The sequence below is a fragment of the Ptiloglossa arizonensis genome, chromosome 6, assembly GCF_051014685.1.
Source record: "Ptiloglossa arizonensis isolate GNS036 chromosome 6, iyPtiAriz1_principal, whole genome shotgun sequence".
Taxonomy (NCBI): domain Eukaryota; kingdom Metazoa; phylum Arthropoda; class Insecta; order Hymenoptera; family Colletidae; genus Ptiloglossa; species Ptiloglossa arizonensis.
The window spans coordinates 14400529-14424600 of NC_135053.1; the positions used below are offsets into that span (position 1 = coordinate 14400529).

The 24072-nt window shown below is 45.2% G+C and overlaps 1 protein-coding gene across 1 annotated transcript in view; it reads left to right on the plus strand.

Annotated features, from left to right (window-relative positions):
• Ddr (discoidin domain-containing receptor 2) overlaps positions 1-24072 on the plus strand; it is a 256459-nt gene that overhangs the window by 163476 nt on the left and 68911 nt on the right. The window contains exons 5-6 of the mRNA XM_076314016.1: positions 17643-17790; positions 21360-21539. Of these exons, the coding sequence (XP_076170131.1) occupies positions 17643-17790; positions 21360-21539 (328 nt within the window). The remainder of the gene's footprint in view (positions 1-17642; positions 17791-21359; positions 21540-24072) is intronic.

Sequence of the window (24072 nt, forward strand, 5' to 3'; positions counted from 1 at the left end):
GCGGGACTGGCAGCACGTATCGAATTTTAATCAATCACCGATAGGGACAGCCAATTCCAAAGCCAATTAACATATTCATTCCGCGGGCCTGCCATCCTTTTTCCACTGATTTCAGCGAAATTCAAATTGCAATATGGTGAGCGCCATTACGAGCCGCTGCCCCGGCCGAGCCGCGCGCGGTCATTACGCGGCAGTCATTACTGGGCGCGTTCGTTCGTGATAATATTGCTCGAGTCTGCAGAATTAAAAGAAAGAAAGGAAAAAAGCAAAAAAAAAAGAGAGAAAAAGAGAAGGAGAAAACAGGGGGAATTTGAAAAAAAGAAAAAGAAAAAGGGAAAAAAGAATTTATACTACGAAATGGGAATTGGCCGCGGTTGGGAGAACGTGGCCTCCATTACGTAGACCGTCGCGTCGGGTAGCTAAACTCGGCTGACGAAGTGAATTTTGATAGTATCGCTTTATTAAAACCGTTCTCAAACCGCGACTCCGCGAAGAAGCTCCATTAAATACCCTACGGCTCGCGGAGTCGTCAAGTTTATACGACTGTTCACTCTCTTACTCTCTCTCTCTCTCTCAATCTTCCTCCCCTTTTCTTCTTATTCTCCTTGGATTTAATCGAGGAATAAAATTTCCAGGAAGCGTATCTCCGTTCGTCGAGTTCTCCAGTGCGCACGTACGTACGAAATCTCGGTACGAGGAACAAAAGAAAGAAAAGAAAAAAAAAAAATTGTAACCGGCCGGGAATAACGTAGGAGGACTCGCGGTCGAGAGTAACCCTCGACGAGGAAACCTTTCAGAACGGTTCGAAGTAGCCGCACTTAACCCTCTAACGGAACGTGCTCGGCCACGGTGGATCGTAATTGCCGAAACGAGGATTTAATGCGCAAAAATAAGCAACGGTATCGGCGATGGCGATGCTATAAATGGAAATTCAATAGTATCGCGTCCGCCTCCGCAGTATACGACGAGGGGCCGAGCAGTAGAAGCGGGCGCCCGTATCGCAGCCAGTAGTTAAGGGCCGTTTATGGTCAGACGCCGGCGGAGTCGGTTATCCGATATGAAGCGTCGAGACGGCGCGCGGTGGTTTATCGTTCCCTTCCATCCGTCGGATTTGCAGACAGGGGAGGGGGTGGGGGGTGGGTTTGAAAAATCAACAGCCCCCCGAGCTGGAAAGGAAATCCCGTTAGGCTCTCTTGTTTCATCCTGGTGATGAACTAAGGAGAGAAATAAAGTTATAGCCGCCGACCGAGCCCGGCGGACATTTCTATCTACTCCGTTCGCCCTTCCCGCAGGAAATTCAATGCGCGACACGGGCGAAACTAGAAATTTTCCCCCGGCACGCTCGAGCATGGTAATGCACAGGGTGTCGCGTGAACAATTTCTCGGTATACCCTCGGGAACGGTGCGTAAATTTCGATCCGATGGATGCGTTAAGATTCTTCGAGATGACGATCGTTCGATGTTTCCGTGCTTGGAATTCTTTGTTTCGGAGTTGTGAACGGGAACGAACCGAATCGATTCCAACAGGGGGAATGTTTAAGTTAGAATTATCGCAACCATGGAATATTCTCTTTTCTGAAAAGAGTGCTCGTAGCTTTTTTCTCTTGGGTGTATCTATTATGAGAAGGTATTTCTATTATTGGTTAAGGATTTAAGATTTCCATGCTTTTCTGTCTCTTGGGGATTCTTTTCGGAAACAAGTAACTCGTAGATCGAAATTGGAGTAATATTTAACTTAGATCAGATTATCATAGAATAATCGAAACACGATAGAATCTTTTTTTTTCTATTCTCCAATCTTCCACTCGTCCATTGTAGAATTCCTGCGATGACTGCAATTTCGTCGCGACAACGCGAGCACGATGGATGTGTTAAGATTCTTCGAGATGACGATCGTTCGATGTTTCAGTGCTTGGAATTCTCTGTTTCGGAGTGTGAAATTCCAAGTCGGAGGAATGTTTAACCTACAATTATCGCAACATGGAATATCCTCTTTTCTGTGCTCGTATCTTTTTCTTCTCGGGTATATATATTATGAGAAGGTATTTGTATTATTGGTTAAGGATTTAAGATTTCCATGCTTTTCTGTCTCTTGGAGATTCTTTTCGGAAACAAGTAACTCGAAGATCGAAATTGGAGTAGTATTTAACTTAGCTCAAATTAACATAGAACGTTCGAAACACAATGAAATATTTTTTTTCTATTCTCCAATCTTCCACTCGTCCATCGTACAATTCCCGCGATAACTGCAATTTCCGCGCGACAACGCGAGCACGGTTCCCCGCGAAAATATATCGCGGGAAGACAGAAGACGGTCGTTGAATTCGAAGACGACCACGGACAGAAATTCCGCTCCGTATTCTTATACCCAATTACGGACTTTTCCCGAAGAAACCAGCATCTCGAATCGATTCTCCGTAGATCGGAAATCGTTAGGTATTTAATTAGCAAACGGTTCGCGCGCCTGCGCGTCCCTCCTCCTCTTCCCCCTCCCCGGGCCGTTATCGAAAATTTATATCGAATTCGCGACGTGCCTTCTCGTTCACATCGAAGAACATAATAATTGTGTTCGGGATACGGGCGCGAAATATTCCCACGAAAATCGAACGATCAACATCCTCTATATGTACACATATATGTATATATATACACATATATATATATTACATACACACACACGCGTACATATATTATTTCGACAAAGCACACGCGGACGTGTATAAATTATCGTCGACACAGGAGGCTCGTTAAGTGTGCGAGCACCCGTGCAGGATCGAGCCTCGGTATCGATGGATTACGGATTATCGGCCCGAACGTGGACACCCTATTAGCAGATTACCGCGCGGCCTGGAAACAATTTTCTACGGCCACACTTCCTCCCCCCATCACTCTCTCTCTCTCTCTCCAACCCTTTTTCCCCTCTGACGACCAGCACCGTTTCCCTCTTTTTTTTCTCTCTCTCTCCGTGCTCCCTTTTCGCGAGTCCATCAGAGCGCAGGCTCGATCGGTGAGTGCTTCCATCCGGACGAGGGCTCTCACCCCCTCGAGGGGAGCAAAAGGAAGGGACCGTAGGAGCGGTGTTAACGGTAGGAGGTGGGGAAGGGGAAGGAGTGGAATCTCGTTCCTTTTCAGCCGCTGGGTGACGGTTCCTCGCTCGATTTTCGAAATATCGGCCGAGGTTCGAAAACCATTTCGGCGTAAACGGATGGTCGCAACTCGTTCACCGACTCCACTCATCCGCGCTCGTCTACCGTGGTTGCCCGCGGTGAATCGAAATTGTCCCGCGCCGCTTCGTACACGTAACGGCGGTTCCGCGCCGCGGTCTCGCGTCACGTTGCACGCTTCAAAGGACAACTTAACGGGGAAATCGTCCCTCGAAGTGCTCCTTCTCCAACACCGGTTCACCGTCCGTGGAACAGGGTAACCACCGGCCGATCCCTTCGCGAAGAGGTGCCTTTCGTCGCGTACACGACGCTCGAATCACGCTTACCGCGAAGGGAGGCGCAACAGGGGAAAGATAGCTCGGAGTTGCGGAAGGATTAGAGACGAGCTGTTCACCGATAACCGTCCCCTCCACCCTGCGGAGGATCGAGGTCTCCCTAACGATAATACGACCCACTTGAATATTTTCCTCTTACATCGGGAGACATTCCAAACGATCGTGCAACGTTAACGAGCGTTAAGCGGAAGGCGTCTTTTTCCAATGGAATTAAAGCGGCTGGAATTAGCCTTTCCCTTTGCCAAGGTGTTAAACGATTACGTTACGGTTAAACGCCGTGTGTTTATGCTGTAATTTACCGGCTGAGTTTAAGCAGCGACGGAAGATCGCGGTCGGACACGATTTAAAGCTCGAGTATTCCGGGACGCGAGGCTCGTTGGGTTCGCGAGGATGAAAACTGTTGCGGAATCTTGGAACCTCGATTCCACGGGAACGAAACGTGGAATTGCGTTGGCGAATATGGTTCAGGAAATATAGAAGATGTATAATTTACCGAAATGTTAATGGCCAAGGATTGAGAGAAGTTTGATTTCATTCGATCGATATTCCTATAGAAAGTACGATATATAATATTGCATAGTAATGAAAAGTATAATACACTCGATCGATGTACGGATCAGAAATATAATATAAATTGGGAGACAGAAATTTAACGTATATACGATAATTTTACCATATACTATATCATGTAACGTATATTACTCCGTTTTTTGAAAGTATGGCAAAATTATCGCACCCTTTCCATTTGTGTTTTCTTTTGTTTCGCGACGCGGAATACGTCCACGATTTGCCCCGGACTATTTTCCAAACGGTTGCAAAACGAACGCCCTAACGTTGTACGGTTTCGATTCGAATCCCGCGCGAGTATTAATTTCACGAGGAGAGAACGCGTTATTGCCTGCTCTCGTCGCGCGACATTAATATCGAGGGCACGACGTCACCTGAAACGGTATCGGTACGACAACGAGGGGAATTTCCATCTGTCGCGGGATTAAGGAGGTTAAAATGAAACGGTTCTTCATTGGCGGAGTCGGTGTGGCCGAAAACAGATTAGGAGCTCCTCGTTTCCGGCGCGTTGCTCCTGGAAAGTAATTGCCTACACGGCGCCACGAGGAACGGGCGGAAATGGGACGCGCCGCGTAAGCTCGTTCCGGTTTTTCGGCCCCGGGAAGCCGAAGTGCTACCGCTGCCACCTGCTCGGGTTACCTGCCGCTTCGACCTCCTAACCTCGTCGAGATAATGAAACTCGTCGGAAGACGTACACCGGTGGCTTTAATTCCATCGGTACACGAGGTCCTTCACCGGACAATTCCAATTCGACCCTTCTTAAGCTCAAATTTCTGACCACACGAACGCATTTCAATTTGTCGGACCGTACCGCGTGCCTACTTGTCTGACCATACATTCATAATTGTCTTACCATAGACTCGCGTTTCCACTTGTCTGACCGTACCCAATTACCCAGTCTGTGGTCAGACAAGTAGAATTATACCGTCCGCATACAGACAAGTAGAATTATACCGTCCGCATACAGACAAGTAGAATTGTACCGTCCGCATACAGACAAGTAGAATTATACCGTCCGCATACAGACAAGTAGAATTATACCGTCCGCATACAGACAAGTAGAATCGTCTCGTTCGTAGTCAGACAAGTAGTATGCCCCCTGTCCATAGTCAGACAAGCAGTATGCCACCCGTCCATAGTCAGACAAATAGTATGCCCCCTGTCCATAGTCAGACAAGCAATGCGCGCCTTGTCTGTGGCCTGACAAGTGGTATGTCCCCTGTCCGTAGTCAGACAAGTAGTGTGCGCCTTGTCGGTGGTCCGACAAGTAGTATGCCCCCCGGTACGTGGCCAGACAAGTAGTAGGCCCCTATCCGTGGTCAGATAAGTAGTATTACCCCGTCTATGGTCAGCCGAGTAGTCTGAATACTATAATGGCTACAATCGTTGAAAATCATCGCACTTTAATGCTCGTTTGATGGGCAAATGACTGCGCTATCAAACAATCTGAACAATAGTTTACTAACTCATTTTTTAAGCATCGTGCACAACTCGAAACGCTTCGAGGAGTTTAAAAAGGAAAGAGCGACGAAAGAAAAGACAGAAGAAGAGGAAGAAGAAGGTAAAAAAAAAAAAGAATCTTCACCCGTGGCACCGGAAACAACCATACCGCGGTAGAACCGATGACGAGGGGGGAAGGTTTTCAGCGACTTTATGACCTTGAGCGGGGCGTCGATCTCACCGGGACGCATAATAAAAGTCAAGTTACTGTAAACAAGAAAACGTCAAGTTGTCGATATTGCGTTTCAGTTCGGAACAAGTTGCCAATAAAACCGGGAACGTGCTGCGGAACTTTTCTTATCCAGTGTCTCGTGTTCGCGAACTGCAAAAAAATACGTACATTCCATCGACCCAGTAACCTTCTCGGGATTCTCTCCGGAGGGCCGTTCTTTTCGCGACCGTGGAGGGAAACGTCCCGTGGATAAGAAAACGTGTATTTTATTCAAGCACGGAAGGAGGTCGAGAGAATCGTTATTTCGACGCGTTGGAATTGTTGACGACACGGTCGTCGAAGGACGATCACCGAGCGTGACGCTCGAGACGAGGTCTCGTAGCGTCGCTTTCGAATCATCGAGACTGTCATCGACAAACCTAAACTCCGGAGGTTCAATGCACAGGTGCGTACGTACGATCGTGCGAACCTAACTGATGGAAATTAACAGCGAAAACACAAGAATTTTCAAAATTTTGAATCTTTGTACCACTGTAGAGACGTTCCACATTGAATGAAATATGCTACCAAGAATCACAAACTACCAAGAACCTAAACTACCGGACCCGTGGGGATCGATATCGATGATCCAGACACCATAGAGGCCCAATCCATGGAAATCAACGAGGAAACAAAATTCGTTACCCCGGAAACAAAGACGTCCAAGGACGAGCGAAACATTCTACCAAAGATTACGAACTCCCGTGGACACGGACTCGTAAGACCCATCAAGATCGATATCGATGATCCGGACACCATGGTATCGACGGTCTACAGAGCTATGGGAACCGATAACAAAGTTGTGGAACTCGTGGACCGGAATACCAACGATCTCGAGTTCCTGAAACTAAATACCGATAAGTGTGCAACTACGCGTCCAGGCGCAACTTCCTTATTGCACCGCGACAGCGTATCGGGTTCGAATCACCACTTTGTTTCGAAATTATCATCGAAGTGAAAATTATGCTCGAACGTAGCGCGCAGGTCGTTTTACCGTGCGACGATGGAAAATGTCCCCGGCCCCGGGCGTCTACGTGGCATGGCGCTGTCCGTACAAATTACAATTTCGGCAAATTGAGCGAGTCTCCAGTTTGGCAACGACGAGGGGCCCGCGCAGTCGAGAACATTTCCTGCATCGTCGGAATCGCCGTCATCTCGGATGCGAGCTATCCGACGAAGAGTGATTGCAGGCCGCGCGGGGGCTCAAAATGGCCGGGTCTCGCTTGAAAATACAGATTACACACACCGTTGAAACAATATTGCGCGACCGTGTCGAATTTACGTTCCGCGCGGTTCCCGCGATAGGTAACGCGATAAACCGTTAACGACAATGTACAATCGTATCCGAAATGTGTGTACAAACGACAGAGGAAAAATATCGAACCACCTACGGTCAAGAACACGTTGCATTTAAATGCATTCGTCGAATCGTTCGAACCTGGATGCATTTTACAGCTACTCGGTGTTATTTTTGAGAATTGTTGGAAATATTGGTGTTCTCTTCGGACTCTATATGCTACTTCATCGGTGCGAATTTTCGACACTTTTGATAACCGTTTAGTATCTTATTCGTGATAACGTTCGACGTATCGTTACTGGGTGTTGTCTCGACAACTGCTCGATCTTGAATTTATGTCAGTGTTCCTCTGCACGACGATACAACCGTAGCTGCACGCGACAAGATGGACACGAGACGATTTTATCGATATACCTCTTGGAAGTGTATCGCTTGTCTAGTCGACCACTTGTTTAAAAATCTGATCACGAATAAAGGAAGCAGCGGTCTTCGAGCGATAATTATACGCACTGTCTCTCTGTTTATATTTCCTTCTGGAGCCAGTTCGAAGGAATGGGAAAATATTGATCTTGTACCGAGCGAATTGACACGCGACAAGGATAGGAGAAGGATACACGTTCAAAGTGGCGCGAGGATACGTTATCGAATAAAATACCTTTGTTATATAGTATTAAACTATAAAGTTACAAAGTATTAAACAGAACGTCACGGTCCCGGGGTCCCCGGGTCAACATGGACAGGAATTGACGTTTGGGGAAATTGCAAAGGGAACTCGACAACGATTTGTCGATCGTGTCGCCACTCGCTCGAACAATCCGTGTACAAAGTGTTCGGTAACCGACAGCACAAAGGGCATTGTAATCGTTCTATGTGAGAAAGTAAATGAAAAATATGGAATAGCATTTTTTCATTCCACGATTTTGTTCTCAAGACTTTTCATCGACTTCGAACATTGGTCAGATACCAAGAAGTACATTCGGCGGAACAGATAAAATTTCCCGATAAAAGTATCAAATGTAAACTGATACAGTTATCTGTCTCCTCGAGATAGTCAAGTATTCTAGGAAAGAAAAAAATCGATCTTAGATCGAAGAGAACGTGATGCAACGAGTAAGTAGAATATACTCAGTGTTAATTTCTTTCTCTATAAAGTACAAAATAACGCGTCGTGCAAGAAAATTTTACCGTACATTCTTCATTAATTTTCTCACATCGAATAACTCATCGAAGCTTTTACCACCTCGGCAAGGTCTTCCATCTGCTCTCCCCGTTTCGACCAATTGGCCAACTCGTGTAAACACACCCGATTCTACAATGCACTCGTCAAAATCCTCGCTAGTGTGTTTATCGCAGCTGTCCAATACCACGTGCGCGAAAAAAGAAGCAATATCACGGTATCGCGAGTGAATATATATTCACGGATTGGCGGTAGCTCGCGGGCGTCCCCGAATATTTTCTCCGGCGTGTTTACAAGTGCCATTCGTCTCCGGGTGGTCGTCGATAGACATCCACGTGTAGCAGCTATCGTCGTCCCCTCGTCGCGAGTCATAGCGAAACAGTTACGAGGAACTTACGTTCGCCGCGACACGGATAATCATAATAAACGAAGCCATAAATAACCGGTAAAACGCGGTGGTAGAATCTCTGTACAATTGCCACCCTATTCCGCCGGCACGAGCACAGGAGCGATCCATCTGAGTCGCGGGATATATGGGGGCACCCTCCAGAATGATCCTCCCTCCTTCAAGCACGGATATCAATTTTATGTGTCGGTAGGACGATATCGGGGCTGGCCACCGCCACCCCGTCCCGGGGCTCTTGTTTATGGCTGTATTAATTATTCCTATCGCGTATACCCCGGGCTGCTGGCTTGTATTCCTGGGCGCTGCAGTTGCAGTTGTAATGCATCCGCGGTCGGTCGTTCCGAGCCGGCCGATATAACCTCGTCCGCCTCCGCCCTCCGCCGTCGTACGCGGGCACGATTTAAGGGGGCGCGTTCCATTTGCGTGCCGTTTACAACTCGGTGGCCCGTTTACAGCTGCCCACCCGCTATACCCTTTGCTGCATTAAGTTCGCGTCAGTCCCACTGTAGCTACGGTGCCGTGCTAATTCGAAGGACGATTGATTAGCGTGCATCGAGCACGTTCGCGCTCTTGCCCCCGACACAGGTAAGACGGATCTCGTTACCAAAGAACCGGTCTCCATCGTCGTCGACCGATAGCGACAATGCGCGCGATAGCGAGGGAGATATAGTTAGAATGAAGATATAAACACTTGTGAGCCTTCTTTTCGTGGACGGACAGTATATGTCGCTATGGTTACCATGTGTATGGTAGTGGGGGAGATATAAACACTCGTGAGCTTTCTTCTCACGGACGGAACGTATATGTCGCTATAGCGTGCGATAGTGGGGGAAATATAGCTAGAGCGGAGATATATACTCGTGAGCCTTTTTCTCGTAAACGCACAGTACATATCGCTATAGTTACCATGTGTACGGTAGTGGGGGAGATATAAACACTCGTGAGCTTTCTTCTCACGGACGGAACGTATATGTCGCTATAGCGTGCGATAGTGGGGGAAATATAGCTAGAGTAAAGATAGAAACACTCGTGAGCCTTCTTTTCGTGGACGCACAGTATATGTCGCTATAGTCACTATGTGTATGGTAGTGGGGGAGATATAAACACTCGGGAGTCTTCTTCTCACGGACGGACAGTATATATTGCTATAGCGTGCGATAGTGGGAGAAATATAGCTAGAGCGGTGATGTAAACACTCGTGAGCCTTCTTCTCGTGGACGCACAGTATATATCGCTATAGTTACCATGTGTATGATATTGGGGGAGATATAAACCCTCGTGAGCCTTCTTCTCGTGGACGCACAGTACATATCGCTATAGTTACCATGTGTATGATAGTAGGGGAGATATAAACCCTCGTGAGCCTTCTTCTCGTGGACGCACAGTACATATCGCTATAGTTACCATGTGTACGGTAGTGGGGGAGATATAAACACTCGTGAGCCTTCTTCTCGTGGACAGACAGTATATGTCGCTATGGTTACGATGCGTATAGTAGTGGGGGACATATAAACACTCATGAGTGTGGTAGTGGGGGAGATGTAACTAGAATCGATATATAAACACTCGTAAACGTTAATCATATTGTACGTTTCTGTCTCGTCCGCGAGAAACGATCTACCCCGATCTCGCGCGAGATTTATTATTCTAATACCACGAATATAAACGCTTTATACTTTCGAGATCTTTGGTGCACGCTTCTGCAATCTTATTGCACGCGAAGCCGCGTTTACAACGATCAGGAAGCCAACCATTCGGCACGGAAAACCGTCGATTTTCTCTCTCGAGACCGGGTTCGCGATACGGTTACCTAATACGTGTTATTTTTGAGAATTAGCCACTAGAAATATAATCGAGGAAACGGTTGTACCCACTTCGGAAATGAATCGGGGATATGGAAACAATGAACGAGATTTGGACGAACGTGTGCCCTATTTGACCTCGTTCCCAAGTTACAGTTATTTTGGTAGTCACGCAGCATTACGATCGCTACCACTTCGATCGAAACAAGTATCTCTCCACGTGTTCCTCTTGAATCGTAATTTCGTTGTTCATTGGGAATAACGATAGTTATTATTCCAATTACCTAACCACGATGGTATAATTACGAGTAAAAATTTACCTTACTTCGAATAAGTGATTCCTGACTGAACTACACTCTCGCCCCAGGACTGTGGTTCGAAAAATTGACGTTCAACGTTAACAGAATCGTTTAATCAAACATATCAGTCGTTGATAATATTTGTTATCGATGAGTAAATACATTGTATTTGCAAATATTTGCTGCATAATCGATTCCGTGAACCTTGCAGGGCCTGGAAAAAATATTCGATAACGAATAACTACTTTCCAGGTTCGAGAAATTGGGAATCAACGACACCAAAGTCATGAGACTCGATTCATCGATCTCGACCTCCCGTGAGAATCTCTTGTAGTCGATTTCGCGACCCCCGAAGTAGTTGGAGATCTGCCTTCGCGACGAGAGTCATCGATATTGGATCCCGTGACCTCTGGTTCGCCGGTATTGGCTTCTGCGACCCGAAGTGGTTCGATATTGGATCCTGTGACCCTGAGCCGTGGACACCGTCTCTGGTGAACCTGGAGTTATCGGCGTTAAGGTTCGGGTCAATGGAGTCGTTGATACTCGGTTCTCCAATAGAGAATTCAATGAAACTCTTCTATTCCTAAACAATTACGGCGACCCCTTGTACACTCTTTCGACGAAGATATCCTTAAGGTCAACTTTAACAGCGAGAGGTTTGAGATTGCGATATTCGACTTGCGGGGTTTCTACCTTAGAACATACTTCTTGAATCGTTCTTGCAATTTTTTCTCACAAGTATACTTGTAAGGAACTATTCGTATTTTAGTAACCTCCTCAAATTGAAAAAAAAGAAACAAATTAAAATAGACGTTACTGCGATCCCCAATGCGTGGTATATTGCCCACACAAATATTTTGCAAATACGAGTTTAGTCATCGTAGATGATATGATTTTAAAAATTTGTTAATTATGAAACTTTCAACCTACGAGTTTACAAACACACTTTGTAAACCTTATTTGAAAAAGGACGAGAAAAAGAAATTGATTTTTTCAAACTTCCTCGATAACTTACATTCGAAGAAATTAATATCGGATTACGGATTGGCCATTGAGTGCACACAGGGTAGCGCGAACGCGTTAAATTCTCTCGTTAAATAATCCGAGTCTTGCCTAGCAGTGTCGAAGATCTCTGAAAGAGAATATAGCAGTATCGAAGCAAAAACGAAGCGAATTACGGGTTCGCGACATTTCCATGGGAGTTCTCTTTATTCTTTCGGCTCTCTATCGTATCGCGTATCCAATGAAATCGCGACAGTCTTGATTCAGCGTTTCCGCCTCGACTGGTATCCTCGAATAATCCTTTTTTCGCCACGCTATATTCAGCTCGAGGAGTAGCGCGATTGCAGCTTTGTCGTCGATGGTCGGGGAGCGATACGCACTCTCGCGCGGATAAAGCGACACGAAATTCTCCCGTCTCGCAGACGGCGCGAAGCGCATCCTCGGATTTCATGGAAACGGCACGAATCCATTTAATATATCAGCCAAGATGCCGACAACACACGACCGATCGACGTATGAGAAAAGTCCTCGCGAAAATCCGCTTTCAAGAATCACCGTATCGATCCTCGCCAACTCGCGTTCAAGTTAGACGGTTCCGTCGTTATTGGCGCGACCGACAAACGAACAAAGGACAGACAATGCCTGTCGTACGAAGAGACGTCTACGAATCGCTCGAACTAAGCTCCGTTTAAAGTATACGCGGTGTCGATCCACGAATCGTCGAGAAAACGATGGACACGTGGAAATTACGATAACGATTTACCTGGTTCGCGTTTAGTCACGATCATCTATCGAGTCACACTTAGACACGACGAATTATACGATACATTAGGTCACACTTAAGTATCAAGAATTATACGATACATTAGGTCAAGCTTAGATATCACGAATTTTACGATACATTAGGTCACACTTAGATGTTACGAATTATATGATACATTAAGTCACACTTAGATATCACGAATTATATGATACATTAGGTGTCACATTTAGATATCACGAATTTTACGATATATTAGGTCACACTTTGATATCACGAATTATATGATACATTAGGTCACACTCAGATATCACAAATTATATGATACATTAGGTCACACTTAGATATCACGAATTATATGATACATTAGGTCAAGCTTAGATATCACGAATTATATGATACATCAGGTCACACTTAGATATCACGAATTATATGATACATTAGGTCCAGCTTAGATATCACGAATTATATGATACATCAGGTCACACTTAGATATCACGAATTATATGATACATTAGGTCACACTTATATATCACGAATTATATGATACATTAGGTGTCACACTTTGATATCACGAATTATATGATACATTAGGTCACACTCAGATATCACAAATTATATGATACATTAGGTCACACTCAGATATCACGAATTATATGATACATTAGGTCAAGCTTAGATATCACGAATTATATGATACATTAGGTCACACTTAGGTATCACGAATTATATGGTACGTTAGGTCACACTTAGATATCACGAATTTTACGATATATTAGGTCACACTTATATATCATGAATTATACGATACATTAAATCACACTTAGATATCACGAATTATATGATACATTAGGTCACACTTAGATATCACGAATTATACGATACATTAGGTCACACTTATATATCACGAATTATATGATACATTAAGTCACACTTAGATGTCACGAATTATACGATACATTAAGTCACACTTATATATGATGAATTATACGATAGATTAGGTCACGCTTAGATATCGCGAATCATCGGGCAACACTTACAATTAGACGTCACGAACAACGCGCAATGCCACGAATTATAAACAACTCGTATCGTAATTCAGTTATCCGAACGATACTCGATCCGAGTGACGTAATTGTATTTTCCAATATAATAAGCGACGCAACAACCAGTGGGGCTCTGAATCGACGTCGTGCGACCTCGAACAATCGAGACCGACGATAAAAGGCGACCTTTGCTACATTAATTCGAGGCAAAGGGGAAACGCGGACGACTCGTCAATTGTCTTCGTAATTGGCACATAGCATAGAAAACCACAGGGACCGAAAACACACGTCGAGAAGTCGCGACACGGTGACATTTCATTCCAATTACCGTTCCTGACCGGATGAAGTCAAGTCCGTGTATATCGAGATCGTTGTATGTATTTTTGGCCGAGTTTTACAAAAGCTTGGAATATGCAACGCTTTTAATAGAAATTCGCGAGTCAACTTTAGACGTCCCGAGTCTCGATAACCGATCTCGAAGTAAATCCTACTTGCCGGGTATTTGAGACCACCTAAGCGATTATTGAGTGTTACTCGAAAGTCGGAGCGACGTGGTTCGTCGAAACAGACGGGGCTGAATAATTTGCGAACCGGTCCGTGAACATTCTGGGTCTGTTTCCTAAAATCGAGTAAACGTTTCGGGACTTTACCCTCGCCCGAGAAACTCTCAATCGACGATACGAACGATGAAACAACGATAACCCGCAGAATTCACTGATACTCGCACATATGAATTTTTATTTATAGGAGGGTACATCGAGGAAATTTACATAGAGGATTAAAATATTGGACACTTGTATAAAAACAAAACGTCGAAAAATGAGAAAATTAATTTCCAATACTGGTGATATTGTTGCACTCGCGAGAAGAAAAATAATAACAGAAAGAGCAGAGCTATTCGGTACGTTTCAATTTGAAACGAAATAACTTTCGCAATTTCTATCAGTTTCTCTTCCTTGAGAATCTTTACATTCGATTATAATATATTGGGTTGTTCGAAAAGTCATTTTTTTTGGTGAAAATGAAACACGATTCCTATAGAGTGTATAAACATTTTATCGAATTATATATTCTCCATTTTGGAAAACGAAATTACTTTTCGAGCAACCTAATAGAATACGATAACCCGTCCGAATTTGAAAATTGAACAATCGTGTATCACATTTGTGTGGAAATTTCCTAGTAATAATTCCTACTAATAATCCTCCGTTACGTATTAGTTGTATTTTAATACGCTGTTATGTTATATTTGGATGATTCGAGAAGCTAATTGGATCACAGTATGTATGTTCGTTACATTCGAGTGTTGTAATGCTCGAGAGCTGATCGGTCTCGAAAAATAAATGTAGCCTCGGCGTGGGCGTGTTAATAACCCGAAAATTAATTCTAACCCTCTATCGAGTACAGAGGCGCGATGTTTGCCCGACAACGAAGGTTTACCGTACCCCGTGGCGGGAGTTACCGCGTAGAGGAAAATTGTTAATAATATTTGACCTGGGCAGCGCCAGGGAGCGTCAGAGGCCCCGGTCGATGTCTGCTGCGCAGATGGTATCGGTAATAAGTGACCGCAAAAACGGGAAAAACAAAGTTGCCCAGCGTACGGTAACACGCGAAAACCTGACACCTTGCTAAAAATTTTCAAATGGAAGAAGAGTGAAAAGAAGAAAGCTTACGAGATGGTTCGTCGATAGTTTGCGCAAACAATTGGGTAAGACTCCGAAAATTCGTAAGTAAATCTTTCCGTACGAATCGGTTACGTTTCCTGCGAAAAGTCGAAGAACTGAATCCTGAATTAAACGATAATGCGTTCGGTTACAATTCACGAGTCTGGTATCGCATCCAAGCGTTCAATTCCAGGCCTTGAAAACGGTCGAAAAAATTGTCTCTGTTCTCCAACATTCGTACTGGAGCACTCGTACCGAAACACTCATATCGAAACACTCGTACCGAACATTCGCACTCGAATCGTTGTTTCGTTTCCACTCCTCGCGTACCAATGGAACGAAATTACCTCCGCACTGATCAAGTTTAAAGAACACTTCGTTTAAACGCTCGTTCGTTTAAATCGCCCGGAAACTGGATCCCTGACGTACGGTCGCTGCCTCGACGACCGAATCGACCGATAATCCACGCAGGTACACCTACCGTGGTTCCAGATTCGAACAATTCCTTCGTTCCGCGATAGGAACTGAACGATAGGAAAATGTTGCAGATCGAAGAGTATCGGGCAGAAATATTCGTATATTTCGTTACCAATCACCGAAGTAATCCCGCTCGTTCGCGCGAGCGTCTAGCCAGCTCTCTCTTTCTCTTTCTCTCTCTCAGGAGAAGAGAGAGGGAGAACGCGAGAGGGCTCGGATTGCAGGCCTCATATTTTTCGGATCGAGTAACGGATACGCCGGTTAGAAATTCTAATCCCGACGGAAACGCAAACGAAACCCTTGGCGTTCGATCGTCGCGCGGGTTAGGTCGGTCGGTCGTCGCGCGTTAACGTTTGCTTTTCACGCGCGGGCCACGCGCGGAATCGCGTGTACGATTGGTGTATACGCGAACCGGTTCGTTTAGGCTCGTGTTCGTCCCTCGAGGTTCGATTCTCGACCACGAAGCTCCAGCTACAGGGTTAGGTGGGGTTAGGTGACGTTCATATTTCAGCCCGGGGAACCCTAGCTACCCCCTGGATGTCCTTCGCGGAACGACGATGGCGCGGCGGTGCGGAATCGATTCGAAACGGTAGACAAGAACGAGAGCGAGCGAAACCAACGACTACGACGACGACGACGACGACGACGACGACGACGACCGGCGCACCGCGCTCTGCTTTCATCCAGATTTAACGCCGGCATTTACATTTAGAAGAGCTTCTCGGCGGAGCTGTTGTTTACTAATCGGATCCGGAAAATGGTGCCCCGAGAGCCGTGAGATTCGTTCTTAACGCTGTAAACACGTTTCAATGACCAATCCCGATGCTCCGTCTGTGGCCGTGGCTTAACGAGACCGTCGAGTCGTCGTACTCCTCCTCGTACTCCTCCTCGTACTCCTCGTCGTACGCGCGGTCGACGCTCGACTCCTCTTCCTCGCGGTGCTTTTCTCTACCACCTTCTTTTTCGTTCGTCGAACTTACCAACGATCGGGCATACTTTAGTTCCGCTCGTTACGGTTTCCAGAAGGTTCTTTTTTCTTTTTTTTTTTTCTTTTTTTTTTTCCATCCCCGCTTTTGGCCATCTGCTCGCGCTCGGGAACGGAGATTGAAGTTTCGAGACGGTCCGGCCCCGGTTTACCCGTGACCAGAAACGGAGAAAAGTGATTCAGGGAAAGTGGAGGGTGTCGATGGTGGACACACATCGGTTACGTTTCCGTGGGATAGAATCCGAAGGTGGTAGCAACGGATTTTTGTTTTAATCCTCCTTGAGAGGCTCAGAATCGATTGTGGACGCGTTCAGTTCGGATCTTTGGTTCGGGCGGATTATTATTCGATGACTGATTCAGTTCCGGAACGATTCGTGGTTGCCTGGGTATCTTGCACTTTGAAACGAGGGTGAAACTGTTCCTCCGGTGGCGAGCAAAATTGATTCTATTCGTTGTATTATTGAAGGCGAGTCGAAGAAACAAGAGAGGGTTGGTAGATGATATACGGAAATCATTTAGCGATATAGATGTCATCGAATTTGTTACGAGCAAGGTATCGTATTACATTTGCGATGTTTGGAAAAATGAATTTTAAACAATACTATTCTGCGTGAACGTAAATGTCTTTTATCGACATTTCCTAGTATTAATACCTAGAAATCTACTCACCGAATAACTGACCGATACTGGGCGATAATCTAGTAATTATTAATCCTTATTAATAAAGAATTAAAATAATTATTAATCCTTATTAATAAACTACCAAAAACAAATGTTCCTCCTTTGTATTTAAAATAGAATTCTAATTTCTCTTCTTAAGAATTCGTTATTTAAGAGTAGAATATAATATTATAAATCGGTAAAGTTGCTCTTTTTCTTAAAGAAAAGGTTTCGTTACTTACCGTTACACGCTCGAAGGTACAAAAAACCGACGATCTTATCTTTTTCAGCTGCTGGCGGGCAACAATAATCAGTACACGGAGGAAGAGCAGGTCTTCGACCCGGCCATCGTGGCGACAAAAGTCCGTTTCATCCCTTACACGTCTCACATGCGCATGGTATGCATACGGGTGGAACTTTATGGCTGTCCATGGACCGGTGAGTGATATTTACGAGCACTCCTCTTTCTATCCGTATTTCACGATTCTGTACTTATCCGCGACAGGGTGTCCGCCCGTTAAGTATTGAAAAGGACGACGCAATAGTTTTCAGTTTTCGCGCATTTTTATCACCTGCCCCCCTTCGTCGCCATTTTCTATCTCCAAGCGAGACTTTTCGTTGCGCCGAAGACACGTTGACGCGTCGCGTACCGTATTTTCCATCTTCGTATTTCAACCGTGTAACGCGCGCGGTGACGGAACTGTGCGCATGATAGTTGACTTGCTCCGAGACTATGGTTGCACGTTGTAACCAGCTATAATTCAAAAACACCTCCGAATTCTCATTTTCGTGCGTTCCCCCGAACCAAACTCGTCGTACGTCGCGATCCTTCCTGCTTGAAATTCACGATCGACCCGCGACCAAAATTCACCCTTTAAACGCGAAATCTATTCCGAGCGATGCTGTCCTCAAACATTCATCGTCTTTCGTCGCGCTACAACCGGCAATCGCGCGAACATAATCGTCCTCTCGTAATTTCAAAGGGTCGACGACTCCACCGTTCTCACGATTCGACCGGCTCGCCGACGATAAATCGAACCTCGAATTAATTTTTGTCCCGGAGAACACCGTTCGACGAATTTCAAAAGCTCTCCGATGTTTAATATTCCCCGGGTGCTTCGACTAACAAATAAATAGCGGGGTAATAATTAAAAATACACACACACATATACATTTCGCGACAACCGGTCATAGATGTCACCTTTTCGAGGACACCGGCACGTTCGGTGAGCGTTAAATTTATGAATTGTTTTAAATATTGTACCGCGGTGGTAACCACCGAAATTGTGACTAAATATTCGTAATTAAATTTCCCAATTACCCGACGCGATATCGCTGTTCGTTTTCTTCGAGTAAAACAATTCTACTCTAATAAAACTATCTAACAAGCTGAAAAAGCTGTCGAATAGTTATCAATTCTTTGAAATGATAAATCGAACCCTCTGTTCGTTCGTGAACAATTTTCCATCGGTATCGGTCGCCAGCGTAGATTCTTAAACACCGATCGAATCGCAACAACTTCGGTCGTTCGAGGCAGGGGCATTAAACGCGGATTTACGAGCGCGAACGATTATTCGAAGGGTGTGCAGGTGTGTTTGCGTTAATCTGACCCCGAAACGGTTCACCGAGCCGGCCACTCTCGCGGATGCTCGAGGTAGGCGGAGTCGTTGCTCGAATTCACGGTTATAAGTATCGATACACGGTATCGATGCCGCTCGTAATTGCTTACGCGGGCTAAGAAATATTTACACCTGTAGGATGTTTGTTTTCCATTATCGAATCGCACGGTAGAGTGTCGCGCGATCGCTCGCTGGCAAAAGTTGCCGGGAATTATCAAACGAACGATATTTTCATTTCGGGAGGAAGAGAGGGAGGCGTTCACTGGGAATAACATCGGAACGATGTAAACGATTTTGCGTATTGAATTTCGGTTCCTGGCCGCCGAACAATTACCGTAACAACAACGAAAAATACTCTCCATATGGCGATCACCGATTGCTGCGCGAAATTACCCAAATTACAACGCGATAAACGCACACACATAGGGGTGAGTTGGGGTGCATTTCTTTGGCGCGTTTCTTTTTTATTTTCAATATTCTTCTGTAACTACGCGCGAGGAATAACACGATAAATACAGAAACGATTGTTTTCATCGCGTTGAAAATTTATCGTTCGCGATGTTACCCGAAAAAAAAAAAACAAAAAACGGGATGAAATACGATCTTTGATTGTCCAATTTCGTTGTTGTTCTCCTCGCGATAGTTTCGATAAGGGTTTTCAATTTCTCGGTCGCTCGGATGGCGATTAAAATTAACGCGTCGTCTCGGTGGCATTAAATATACACGGTGGAGAACGCGAGGGCGGCCATTTTGTCGGACGAAAGTGTTAAAACTTGTAACGCGTACGTCTTCCGGTGACGTCTGTCAGTTCTAGCGACGATTCTTCGAACGTCCGATAAATCATTTCCCGTATTTCCCCCGGGACCGCGAGAGACGTAAAACGATGGCTTTTTATTGGGTATCGTTGTCGTCTGGATGAAGACGCACAAAGATGAGATTATGCGCCGCGTTTTGCACGGAATATTTACCAATTTTTTTTTTTTGTTCTTCATTGGTTTATTTATTTCTTTATTCGAGACAACCAGAGAAACGACACCGACGCGACGGTGAATCGTTGCTTTTTCACATAATTGAATTCCGGTCGCTTTGTCCGGTATCAATATTCGTCGAGCGACGTTCATTTTTCCGAATATGAAAATACTCCAAATATTTTTCCAGATCCGCGGAAAAGGGGGCAAAGAACGCCGGTGTTTCCAAAACATCGATTTTCCTTTATACTATAAATAGGGCGTCCATTTCCAAATATTTTACTTCGTTCCGTGTTTGCGCGAAACATCTGCCTCTCGGTACGGGGGTGTTCTAGTTCGTGGGTTCGCAAAAAGATCGAGTTTGAATTACACTTTTTCATTCCGGCACCGCCGATACATAAATTGAATCGATAAGTCGGAGAACGCCGCGTAGTCCGGAAACCACATTTTGCGATATTTGGGGAACAGCTTTTTGCACTCGTTGCACTCGGGGGATTGACCGAAACGCGGATATAGGATGCTACTTTCGTCGGTGTTCTCGATCCTGACGCGTAGTTCTCTGGTGCACTTAATGCGTTCCAAATTATTCAAAAGTGTCCAAGTTCGAACTTGTCCTCGTTGCATCGACTCGATCGGTAGACATTATAATCGAGACAAGCGATTTTCAATTATTCGACTAAATTTACATAAACAAAGTTTAACATCGTAAAATCCTATCGCGTAAAAATTCCATTGTACGAACCCTTATATTTATTTCGAAATCACGCAAAGTCTCTCACGGTTGCTGTTCAAATAAATGGAAAAAAGAAACTTAAATCAAGACAGTTTTGAAATTACGACTTACCGCAGCAATGTATACACAACACACCAACTCTCACAATAATCGAAACAATCGCATCGAAATTTATCTACGCATAAAAAAATAAACATCCGCGTGAAACCTGGACAAGTGCTATCTTAAAAAGTCGTCCCGTGAACGACTCGTCTGGACCGAAATGTATACTTAATATTCCAGGAAAAATCGATCCCCAACACCGTGGGTCCGCGGATCGCTTAATAAAGGCACGTTCGTTTCGCGCGGGGTATCCGTTACTCGGTCGTAAATTATCGAAGAACGAGTCGGACTCGGACAACAGGTAATCGAGGCAGGCGGTGTTGCGTCGAGACGTCCGGATTTAAAACTTTCCAGTCGCGTCTTGAACGGGGAACGTGCACTTTATCCGGGGTACCGAGACGCAATCTTATCACGTATCGTCGGGAATAAAATGTCCGTTCCATCGCCACGTACGGTCGCGATGATGCATAGTTCACGAGCACCGGTTCCCCCACCAGGATCACCACCAACACCACCACCATAACTCCCCAATCCTGGTGTCTCGTACATGCACCTCAGACGTTTCGCGTTTCGTTCTTGTTGCAGAGGGCCTGGTGTCGTATTCCATGCCCCAAGGAATTAAGAGGGGCTCGGAGGTTGACCTTTCCGACAGGACGTACGATGGCAGGGAGGAAGGAGGTTACCTCTCGGGGGGACTCGGTCAACTTGTCGACGGGCAAAAGGGTCCTGACAACTTCAGATTGGACGTCAGTGGTAACGGGAAAGGTGAGCTGCTTCGTGCTGGAACGAGATTAGCGCTAGAGCCCGATCGTGTCTAGATTAGCGTTGATAGAGCCGTCCACGCTACCTTCGCGAGCAACCCGCTCGTTGACCGACTTATATTATTACGTTCCCATCTTTTCTACCCTTCGTAAGGTTTAACGTTTCGCGGAACTCCCCTAAGCGGTATCAACGATCGTCGAAGTTCGGTATTTCGTCGTAGTGGCTGGCAAAGAGTTACCACCGAAACGGGGGTGTAAAGATGTCAAGGTTTCGCCCCCTTGGGATCTGTTTTCTTTCTTTTTTTTCTTTTTTTTTTTTTTTTGCGTCCTCGAGGATCGCGGAGGTCGTTCGACCTCTCGGTATACAATCGATACGCGAAGCTCGGCCAGTGTACGTAGACGCGTTCGGAGCTGGTAAGTCTGAAATACAAAATGAACCGTCTACTGAGATCGATGAGTTTCCATCGCAGGATATCTCTGAAAAAATTAACTCATCTTGCGAATGATTATTCAGAAATTGAAAGCACGTTTGTAAAATTGACAGGTGGTTAATTAGTTACAACACAATCTCTGCTGTTCGATTCACGATGTTTAAGAATATATCTTTTGATCGATTTTTCAACGTTTGTAACCGGTGAAGATTTTTATATTTTTATATTTTATATATTCTCCTTGAAGTTTGTATTTTATCGTAAGTTTAAATACGTAAGTTTAGTCACGATCAACGTTTTCACGTGCCCACATACTGCACTCATTTCAAAAATATGTAAGGTTCTAAACGATACCAAAGGTGCTATGAGCATCTGAACCAACGCGTGGAGTACACTCTATATATGCTATTATTATATATCTTCGTCCTTATTAAGTATCAAGTTTGCGGATACCGCGTTCATATTCTTTCGAGACGGACTGTACACAGTGCTTCGTGAATCTGGTGTTAAGTTCGAAAGAAACGATCTTATCGTTGACACGTAATTCGATACGGAATTAGTAGGCTCGTGAAGAGCGCGCTAAGAGAAAGCTAGTCGAGGTCGAGGACGCAACGGTCGATAATTGATTGCCGTGAAGCCGGCGAGGACTTCGAAGATCCTCTCGATTCCAACGTTTCCAACGTTATCTCCGTAACAACGACACTTGAGATTCCTGGACGAGCGAAGATCACACGTGTGCGCTAATATTTGTTACGTCGTCTGGGAATCTCGAGACGACGAGGATTTTCAAAAAGTCGACATCCTCTCTCTCTCTCTCTCTCTCTTCTACTTATCCATTGAAGTATTCTTGACGAATGAAAATTCACAGCCAACAATCGAATCTCAATTCTACACGATGAACGACTGTTGTGCAAGACGTAGAGTGGACCACCAAATTCAATCGATTTTTTTCGTAAGTAATGGACGAAAATAATTTTATTTTTATCACAGGTGATGACGACATTGGATCGTTCGCACGTCTTTTCTTCTCTTTAAGTTTGCAAGGTTACCTTCAACATCTTTACACACAACTCTAGAATTTTTATCCTTTTCAAACGCTTGTTTCTCGGCTGGTCAAAAACAGTCGAAAGTGATCTTGACAACTTCCAAAGAACCAAACCTGGTCACCTCAAACATCCTTCCAAATTCTACTACTCGCGTTACAAAAAATGTTGATCGGTCCTTTAGTTAAAAAAATCGAATCAACCTACAAAAAAACACGACCTCTGCGTCGTAAACTCCCCGTAAAATAGAAACGCGTACGATAGGTCAGTTGTCTCCCTATTCGACGCAAACTTCGCCTCGAGTAGCCCCGATTGCCACCGCCACAGACTATTACTACTACAAAACTGATTTCGGAAATCGTACAATTTTAACCGCGAATCAAGACGGTCCCATCCGCTTCGATGAAGCAGAAACAAAGGGGACGTTTCGAAAGGAGCGAGGCCAGCTCACTCTAGTGTACTCCTTGTACAACGATACCACGTCGAACCGGTGTTCGAAGTGGTTCCGGGAGTGTTATTAAATCTCACTTGTAAATGTCTTTTCGTTTCGTCGTCCGGGGAGTCGGAATTAAATTCGCCGGGCGTTATCGAGCCCATTCTCGGGATTAATTTAATACATATTGAGCGCGTATAAAGGAACTCTCCTCCCGTGGAAGAAGTAGATTGCGTCCGCTTGATTCTTACGAGAAAATGTTGCGGTGCAATCGCGGTCGAGAGACTCTCCTCCTGGTCGACCACGTAACACGAAGGGGGCGCGCGAATTTCACATTGACCGGTATGCATCATACATGGGGGGTCGTATACGGGGTGATTTGAAGGTAATCGATCGCTCAGGGCCATTTTCCGTGAATCACGACCGAACAGGACTCTCCTACTTGTAGCACAGTGCCCAGTTACCCACACGCTGTTTGAGAAACAGGGGAATCTTGCGCCCGTAGCTTCGAGCAGAGACCTGGGGGACCGGTATACTCAACTCGTTGATTTTGAATCATCGTTTCACCACGGTGGATTCGTCTCGGGTCTATCCACGAGTGCTAAACGTAAGTTTCAACGAGCGAATCGT